Source organism: Anopheles aquasalis, chromosome 3, assembly GCF_943734665.1.
Source record: "Anopheles aquasalis chromosome 3, idAnoAquaMG_Q_19, whole genome shotgun sequence".
Classification (NCBI taxonomy): domain Eukaryota; kingdom Metazoa; phylum Arthropoda; class Insecta; order Diptera; family Culicidae; genus Anopheles; species Anopheles aquasalis.
In genome coordinates, this window is record NC_064878.1 from 51,496,049 (window position 1) to 51,506,048 (window position 10,000).

Here is a 10,000-nt window from a genome sequence, read left to right on the forward strand (position 1 = left end):
GAAGTCAAAAACATGGAACCGATAATAATGCGTCATGCGACACTGATGTGGCCAGATATTATCCCCCCCGCGAATAATAATACGTCCCCGCGTAGGTAGTAGTTTATGGAGTGCTTGTGGCTTTTTAAATGGAAATTGCCGACGCATCCCCTGTGCTGTGCAACGGCCAGCGACCAGCGGGACAAACAGAATTCAATTATGCTGCCTGCCTGGTACTCGACCTCGTGTGACGCTAGGATGAGTTACGGTACAGGAATACTGCCGACACCATTGGTGGCATCCTCTCTCCTATGACCTTATTTCAAGTGCGTAGTTTCAGGGCTTTGCATCGCGGGGGAAAAAACAAACAAACCGAACCCGAGAACCACCTGCTGCTGCTGCTGCTGCTGCTGTGGCGGCCATTTCGGTTCTCGCGATCCAAGAATTCCGCGGAATAGAACGCCGCGGCGCGGTGGTTCGTTCGGTGGAGATTCAATTTAGATTTATGAGCTCATTGTTCGCGTTGGTTGCCCGGTGGACGGTGGTCCGGTATCATTCGTGCGTTTTGTCTCAGAACAAACGCGAGAAAAGCGCGAGGAACAGAGAGAGCGCAAAGGCAACCGGCGGCTTATCATATCCTCCGGTCTGGAAAATACCATTTCGACAAGATTTATGACAGTAAATCAATTTGCGGTTTAGCGACGTGTGGCCCAAGGGTTCGGCGTGTGCTCGCGGCCACCCATAAACCCTGTAGGTGGGCCGTAGGGCAAAATGGCGCCAAACCAAACCACTTACTTATATGAGCGAGCACGCATGAAAAATAGGCCGATAGACTTTACGGGCCTTCCGCTCCTCTCGACGACGCTCGACGAAAAAAAAACGGGAGATTTATGGAAAGTAATTTAAGTTATTTGCGTCCCATCGCCACGAACCCGAGGGCTTCTCTTTCCACAGTTCGATGGCTCATTGGTTGTGCACCGAAGCATAGCAGTGGAACCCCAATCGGCTCAGCATCAGACCATCAACAATCGATATTTTCCCTCCGGGAGGGGTGGAGAGCATTTATGGGGCGGCTTCTTTTAATGTGCATACCCATTCGTCTGTCAATATGTTTAACCTGAAGTAATAAAGTGTGCCATGGTAACACATTAAGCCACTTGGTTGACTTACCTCGCACACAAACGTGACCGTCGATCCGTTTACAGCGTACGCCATTTGGTTCCGTACGCGTATCAGTGGTGCAACTGGAAGAAGAGAATAGTAGAAGAGAAGAACTCAATTTCCAGTGCCAACCAGTTCCATTAATCGCCGGTCGCTGACTGTGCTGACGCTGAAAACAGTCCATTGAAAGATCTTTCAACAGAAACACCAGATTGCTTGTCCAAACGTCGGAAACAACAGCACAACCGGAGCCTTGGCTTCGAATCCTCGTGAACGACTGTGGCCAAACATGGATTTTTAGACATTACACTAAGCTCTCACCAGCTTCCTTCTCTAATACGCTACGATACGTTCAGAGATTGCGGACTGAAAACATTAGCCCACAACATGCTGCCATTCGCAGCTGCTGCCGCCGCTACCGAGTTCCGCTGGACGCTGGCTGGCCAAGTCCAAAGTTGACCAAATACGATCGCAAACGATTGCGCCGTTCAATTCAATTACACTGATCAAGAGCAGAAGCGAGCACTCTGTGACTCTGTGGGGAGGGATTTATTTTCCTTAAGCTCCGGCCATGCCGCCGTCACTCCGGGTACGGAATTGCCAATCCGTAAGTGCAGCGAACGCCATCGTGGCCGGCGGTGGAATGGAAAAGCCATTTTCTGGCACTTAACGGTACCGGCATTTGAACGAAGCGGACACTTACAATGCACTTCGATGTTGAACGTTTGGTTCGCCGGTGGTGAGATGCCGTTGTCCGCCAGGCACTGGTACGCGCCCATGTGCACTCGATTGATTTTGGTAATGTTGAGCGTGTGTCCGGCCATTGACGTCGCTGGAAGGGAAAGGGCAGAAATTCCACCAAATTAGAAGTACAACGGTGCAACGGTGCTCTGTGTGTTTTCGTGGAATGTTGTGTTCACCAGGCCGTGTGTATGCATTCCGCGAACGCAATTCCATTGTCCACACACAGCAGGGAATCGAACTTACCTTCCCAGGCACCATTGGAGATGGTTTTGCCATCGGCACGGCGCCATTCGACGTGCGGTTTCGGTGTACCGGTGGCGGCACAGCGAAGCCGCAGGTGTGTCCCTTCGTGAACGACGATCGGTCGAAGGGCTTCGATCGTTCCTGCGCCCGCTATCGACGGTGGGACGAGCAGCTCGTTCGAGAACGTATCGTTCACCTTCACCTTCCACGCGTTGATGCCCGGAGTGCCGGGCGTTCCGTTCGTGCCCGGTCGACCCTGTTTACCTTTCGGTCCGTGGATTCCTGCCAGAGGGGGGAGATAGAAGAAGCCAACAGCCAGCCAGCCAGCCAGCCAGCCAGCCCGTGCACCATGGTTACTAAGATTGATTCCTTTGAGTGGTTGGTTGTCCGGATATGAAGCGCTGCAACGGCAGCAGCATGATGATGATGATGATGATGTTTGCTTTGTGCACCGGAATCCAAGAACCGGTGGAAGTGCCAACTGTGCTTCACTCCAACCAACCAGCCTGCTGTGGATGATCGACGTTGTCGACGATGGGACGCTGCGTGCTGAAGAATGTCAATTGGAAATTGAACTCGAAGAAGCACCAACACCTTCACTTCGAAGATGACTTCATTTCCATCATTGACACGTCCCTCTAATGAGATGACCATATTTCAGCAAAAATGAATCAATCGTCTCCTCGTCCGAGTCGCTGATCAATCGCTAAGAAGGAGCGATGACTGCAATAACTCAACGCCAACGCTCAATCCGTGGCGTGGTGGGTGGCGCGCTGGGGATCAATTTCCTTTTTCACAAACGCCTCGTCGCTTCGCCGCTGGCCAAGGCTTTGAAAACATAATCACCATTGACAAACGACGAACTGGGAAGGCTGGGAGCGCCTTAAGATTGCTGGCTTACAGCATCCAATTTCTCGGATTCCGTGGACCTAAAACACACGCCCCCACCCCCACTCCCCGTCACCGTGGTCGTCTTCCGAAGAGACCAAAGATGGCCTCGGGGCGAAGGGATATTGTGAAAATCCCGAGTATTGCCGTAAGGTTTCCCCGTTAGCAAACATTCAATCAATCCGAATCCATTGGCAGATGCTTGGGCTGCCCAAGCTCCAGAGCGAAAGGAAATTGGCACGTACAGTCACCAGCGCCATGGCCTAGGGCACTCTTCGAGGGAGGGGCGCAATACATCCACAGAAGAAGCAGAGAGCGAGTGAGAGGGGATTGAAATCAATTTCATTCCGAGGCAAATCGAGAAAATCGATGGCATCCTCTTCATCCCCGTTTCTGACCCGAACTGCGGTTCTTCAATCTCCTAGCTTCGCGTATGCTTATGACCTCTGGAATGGAATGGAATCCCTCGAATTCGCTCGTCAGGATAAAGAGGAGATCGAGAGGTGTTTTTGTAAAAAGTAAAAAACCCCGAACCCCGAAACATCGTCCTTTCTTCATCCTTCTGTCTCCGTCTTCACCATCTTCCTGATGATTTATTTCTTCGCCATCAAAACTGCAATCGAAATGCAATCACACTTTACGATCCAGTTTTAAGCGGCAAAAAACTCCCTGGGAGACCCAGTGGCGGGTTGAGGAGATAAAGAGCAACATTCCCCGACATCCGGCGTCTCGAAAGTGGTGCGCCGATTGCGAGGCGAAGTTATGAAGCAACAATCGGTTTCGATTGGACTCACAAATCCTCGAGAAATGAGAAATGCTCCCAGAGATTGCATTCGCGTTCGCGCGCGCCCCGGGATCGCAATCCAATCAGCAGGAAATGAATCTAGCAATGCGGATTGATTCGAACACAAATACACATACACAGGGCCCATTCTCTGGAAATTACTAGCTGGCACTCCGGTTAATGCTCTTCATCACATGCTCTTCACTTCGAGACGATAGAAGAACGAGCCCTTGGCCTGGGTGTAATGCTCGATCCAATCACTCTCGAAGACGAGCGTCGTCATCGAGGAGCGAGCGATCGGTTTGGCTTTTGGAGCGCTAACTGTACACTGCACTAATTAATGTTGTAATGCTGGGCTAGGAAGCGTTACAGTTTTGTCTTACATCATTCGCAGAATCTTAGGTTGCAGTTCCTGCGGGAGGTTTGAGTTACACCTCTCGACGACGTAACTTACCTCTCGGTCCTGGTAGCCCAGGTGGTCCTTGCGGTCCCATCGGTCCAGGGAATCCTGTCGGTCACAAGACGCACACGAACGCACCAAGGTTAACACACTCCCCATAACAGGAAAGCCATAAACATGCTAGCACGTCTTACCATCTTTGCCGTCGATGCCATTACGTCCATCGATACCGGGAGTACCGTCCTTGCCGTCTTTGCCCGGGATTCCATCGGCACCGGCTCGTCCTGGCACACCATCTAGGCCCGGTTCACCCGGTACACCGTCGCGTCCATCAAGCCCCGGATTGCCCGGGTAACCGATCTCACCTTTAGGACCTCGTGGCCCCGGTTTCCCCTCGCGACCATCCACTCCGGCCGGTCCTGGCAAGCCCGGATCGCCTCGATTTCCCTTCGGGCCGGGTATGCCGGGCAATCCTGGTGGCCCTGGTGGGCAGTACTCCTTCGTGGCTCGGCAGAATCCGGTTATTGCATCGAACTGCACATACAAAGGCAGTTGGAGATGATTAGATTGCGAATAACCAGCTGGAAGTTATTTGCTAGCTATCTTTTCTCGGTTGCACTTCGTCCAATTCCCACGAGAGATAGAGAGATAATTCTTCGAGATGTTAACCTTCTTCATCAATCTACATGCGATTGCCCGCGTATCATCTTGGCACTAAACGAATTCACTCCAAGGCGCACCTGAGTGCTACCCCGGGGGGGAATAGCGGGATAATTGCTGCCAATCATAGAGCTGCTTCGTGAAGAAAGCTAAAAAGAGAGAAATAGTAGCGGTGACATCGAGGCGAATGACTTACCGGAATGCGCGAGTAGCTGGTCAGCCAGACCCAGCTATCACCGCCCGGGGCCGCTCCTTTATGGCCCGTCTTTTTGATTATCTCGGCGTCCTTCTTCTCCAGCTCCGAACGTAGCTTCGGATTGAAAAACTCCACGTTGGGACCTAAACAGGGACAGACAAAGAGCCAGATGGATCGCATCGATGAAGTGAACGCTCGCGGCTGATTGGTTCCGACTTACCTTCCTGATCCGGCACCAGGTTGTCATCGAAGAGACTGAGATCGCGCTTAACCCGGCCATCAACTCCCTTCGCCACCACCTCATCCCGGAACGGCTGCTTTCGTTCGTTTTGTACTCTCTGATTCGCTACTAGGTAAGGCAATGACGTGCTGAGAGGGGGGGGGGATAACAAGCAGAATCGGGTGTTAATATGTCATTACATGAATGCAACATTATCCTTATGAACAATCAGAATGAGATTTTAATGCAATTCCCTTCGTTTGTGCAAAGCTGAAGTACAGATTGCAAAGCATCAACTGACAGTTAACGCTAAAACTGTGACAGTTTTACGCAAATGAAAGTTGTTAAAGTATACTGGCACCTTTAGAAGCAAGGTCATTTCAACAGATAACCACTTTTGTTAACAAGTTCTTTGTATACGGCTGTGGCAAGCGGCGCATCTGCAGTAATAATTTATATGAAGCAGCCTCTTAATGATCCTTTTCTTTACAGTCACACTCTCGGGGCAGCGGCAACCACGTAACCGCTGGCCATCAAAATTTTAATCACTTCCCTTCACCTCAACACCTTTCCAGCACCAGCACCGTGCTGCGGGGCCGTCCCCGGTCCTGGTCGTTGTCGTCGTGAATTATGAATACCGCGCCGCACAACGACGATATGATCGGAATTGGAGACATCCTGGCCTGTGCCCAGTCCCCAGCTGCGAGGCCACCATTTTTACGATGCCGAAAACGATAAAAACAAACATTTTTAAGACGCCCAGACACGCGGTGACGCGGAATGCGAAGATAACGGACCCGGGGCCCACCCTCCAGTTGGGACAAGAATGCAGAACGCTCCCCGTAAGACAATGGGGGTCCACGACAATCTGCGTTGGTCCTGGGGTCCTTTTAATCTCAGGATCCGCCGTGACGCCATCCGACGCGACACGTCAGGAGACAAAAGGTCTCGTAAATCGGGTGGGCTCGGAATGGAATTACGTTCAGGAACGTCCGGAGACGGGGAAAACAGAGAATACCAAAAGCCCCGCACACAAATGCCATCGTAAATCCCAATCCACGAAAGGGTTTTCCATCCCTCCAAAATGGAGACTCAGGGAGCGCTATAAACGGTGGTGGTGATTTGCTTCAGACGAGACGCGAGATAGGCTCCGTCACTCCATTAAAACGTGCGCGCTCACATCACAGCCCGTTGGAAATGGAATTCCGATTGCAGGAGCATAGATTTCCGCTTTACCGGCGTGCCACAGTGGAATGCCAATGTAGCATTTCCCACTAATGAGACCGGTTCCCTCCGCTTCCCTCCGAACTCCAGCCTGCCAACCAGCCAGCGTTCTCGTTCTCCTGCAGTGTGGAGCCGGAAGCACTCTGCATTAACCACCCAGCTGTCTACCAAACGGGCGGCGGATGCGTGTAATAATATTTTGAGTGTGGAAATTAAAATGGTTTCCTGTTTGGTTTCATAATGGCCACAAGCAGCAGCAGCAGCAGCAGCAGCAGCAGCATGTACATCGGGTGTTCATCGTGGTGGTGCAGTACCGTAGGACCGTGGCTGCTGCTCATCCGGTGCACCTGTACATTCACCGGAAAAGGGATCATCGTACACTCATTGCTGTCGGCAGCAGTAGCATCACAAGACCGAACATGTACCGTGTACCAGCACGGAGTTGTGTTATCAAACCGCACCGTATGTTCTGTGCTGCTGCTGCTGCTACTGCTTCTGTGGCTACCACACCGCCCACTGTTCTCCCACCCAAAATGGCCCAAAGTTTGGCTTCCGGACGAACGCATTTCTTTAATTTGGATTTCAAGAAATTACTTCATCAAGCACCGAGCACCGAGTAGGTGCAGATGCGCCGGAAACTCGTGCTCGTTAAAATGTCTGCCAGCAGGTCTGCCGCGGAAATGGTTACCCAAAGCCGTAACATACGGTGAAAGACCTTCATGATGAACTTCCTCCACGCACCAAGCAATCGTAGCAACCGGCGAGAGGCCTTCACCACGGGCACAGGTAGCCACGACTGTCAAGTAGACTGCTGCTCCGTCATGGCAACATACTGGACCGCACTAACCGCAAGGTAGGCATCAGCATGGCAGCTGGATTTAGCTTCGCTCGATCTCCTTTGCTGTCTCCGGAAGTATCATACCGACGGACTGAGACGGGATCGGACTGAAATAACCGGAAAGTAACTGTCGCCATGAGCACATGCGGTCGTAAAGGGCTCCAACCATTTCCTGCATCCCTGTAGCAGTCCCTGGTGGACCGATTATACAGCACATAAACCTCCCTCTCGCTCTCGCTCTGCGTTGCACCGGAATACATCTCGGCCACAGATTATCCCCGGACATGACATGACCTCTCTCCCATTCACTAGGTGGGAAATTGGTGAAAAACTCTTTGTACTGGGCAGATAAGGAAGGGGAACCGTTGGAAGGTCAGTACGGGAACGAGACAATAAAATTATGCTCCAACAAGCTTTGATTCTCGAGCCAGAACCCCATTGTGGCCCTCCTGGTTCGGGTGCTGCGCTGCCATGGCATTCCGTTACATTCCGGAACCGACTGCGTTGCGTCCGGGGTGCAGCTCAGAGCTTTGCAGTTCTGTTTTGTAAATCCAATCCCATTGCCATTAAGCTGCCGAGCACGCAGATTCTAGGGTGGCAGCACCCAGTGCGCGCACGGGGAGACAGGGAGAGAGAGATTTTAACAATCTTTTTGATAACGACCCCCCACGGAATGAGCCCGGTACGGAGGGTTTGTTTCGTTGCTGCGTCGGTTTTTGGCGTAAACCCAGGAAATAGCAAAAGCATTCCAATAAATTCTCTGGACCACATCGACGTTATACGGTTCCCTCCCGACAGAACCACTGGCACCATTTGCTGCTAACAACCTGTCTCTCTCTCTCTCTCTCTCTCTCTCCCTCCCAGTCTCTCTGTCTGTGTCTATTCGCACACACCGAATGATTACCTCGATAACAATTTGCTCAGCGGCCCCTTTCTCTTTATGGTGCCGCTCCATCTAAAATATCTATTTTTACGATCCCGATTGCGCCATATTTTGGTTTCTGAATTTCCTTGTTCCTTGTGCAAAGCGTTAGTGCTCGAACGGTGAAAGCAAAAACGCTTAATGGTCCAACGCCAGGGGGGGCGGCCGCTTCGAGAGCAATGGTAAAAATCCGATGAATAATCGGTGTCGCCGGCTCGAGCAGGGCACCATGGCCATAGCCAGTAGGACCACTGGACTGCTGCGAGTAACGAGCAGCATTAGAACGCAACGGGGATGCTACCGGGAATACCAATCGTGTAGCAAGCGCGTACATGCTAAGCCTATCTGGACCAAAACTGGTTGCCAAAAACGGTCCCCAAAGTAGTCCCGATTCCAGACCACTAAATGGAGCATTTAATCGTTTCCACCGGCTGAGCTCTCTTACAGCCAGTAGCCGGGAACCGGAGCGCATCATTATATCATCCCTAGAGCACTTGTGTCAACGGTAATAGCTTGCATGCAGTTTGAAAGAGGTCCCGCGGCCCCATGCGGACTCCAACTCACCTCCACGCTGGCACCTCAACGTCGCCGTCGAACCGTCGAACGTGGGCCAGTAAATCCTCACTAAATTTATCGATATTATGTTGCCAGTAGTTGCTGATGATCTGCTCGACCTGGCGCTGCATTTCGTCCACCGGTGGCCGTACGTCGTGCTCCACGCCCGTTCCGATCGGTGCCAATCGTCGATCGACGTACGCGAGTAGGGCCGCCGAAAGGACAAACATTCCCACCAGCAGCATCCCCAGCAGGGCGTACAGTGTGCGTACGTTCGCCCGTAAGTACTCGTGGCGCTTGACATCCGGAGCGACCACCGTCGGGCTCGGCATCGTCGTGTGGTGGCCGCTTGTTGATTTGACTTTTGATTTTATGACTCTCGAATCGTCGAATGCGCCGAATGTTGGCACCGGACCACCAATCGGGTTCGGTGGCGCTGGCAAATCATCCTCACCGGATGCCGATGGCAGGTCCGCATTTTTCGTTGATTTTCGTTGACCACTCGAACGCTTCGTCGGTGGTGGTGAGTAGCGTGACCGTGTATGAGGGCTCGCCGTTGCTGCCACATGCTTCTCGGGAGCCATTTTGGGAGTGATCAACTCCGGAGAGGGGCGTAGACTGGTTCGGCAAACCAGTCAAACGTCGATTGACTTCCTTTAGGGTCCACTCTCAACGGGGTCCATGCATCCGGGCACCAGATGAGGACACCGTCCGTCGCCGTCGGGGTTGCAGATGAAAATGTCGAAATAATGTTTTGTTTCCTCGCAGTAGGCGACGTTGAATGGTCGTCCGGAAAGTGCTGGTACTGCGTGGAACGAGTGGAAACGTTGCAATTTCCTGCAAAAGGAAGACAAAGTGGACAGCTCATTAGTACTCGTGCACTCACAGTGTGTTTGTGTCGTCAACAACCCTTATCAACTCATAAACATAATGCTCCCTATACACCCATCTTTTAAGGGTTTAAACTAACCTTCTAATGGTGCTCTCCATGCCCGACTGTCATGCTTTTTTATGCAAAATATTGCCCACAACATTTTCCAAACGTTTTTGCAGACTTACTAAACATTCATTTCGATGTACAAATCGTTTGCATACCGTCTGCAACATGAAATTGGTTTCCAGGTTCCAGTTCCTACGCAGGATCATGTTTCTTTTAACTCAAGCAATGAATTCGCCATGCATTTGC

General features: G+C 51.7%; 1 protein-coding gene across 1 annotated transcript in view; it reads right to left on the reverse strand.

The window, feature by feature from the left end:
- LOC126575068 (uncharacterized) overlaps positions 1–10,000 on the reverse strand; it is a 24,291-nt gene that overhangs the window by 5,653 nt on the left and 8,638 nt on the right. The window contains exons 2-9 of the mRNA XM_050235580.1: positions 8,824–9,651; positions 5,276–5,424; positions 5,056–5,198; positions 4,394–4,733; positions 4,254–4,307; positions 2,128–2,409; positions 1,844–1,972; positions 1,150–1,223 (exon numbers count right to left, since the gene is read on the reverse strand). Of these exons, the coding sequence (XP_050091537.1) occupies positions 1,150–1,223; positions 1,844–1,972; positions 2,128–2,409; positions 4,254–4,307; positions 4,394–4,733; positions 5,056–5,198; positions 5,276–5,424; positions 8,824–9,398 (1,746 nt within the window). The 5' untranslated portion in view covers positions 9,399–9,651. The remainder of the gene's footprint in view (positions 1–1,149; positions 1,224–1,843; positions 1,973–2,127; positions 2,410–4,253; positions 4,308–4,393; positions 4,734–5,055; positions 5,199–5,275; positions 5,425–8,823; positions 9,652–10,000) is intronic.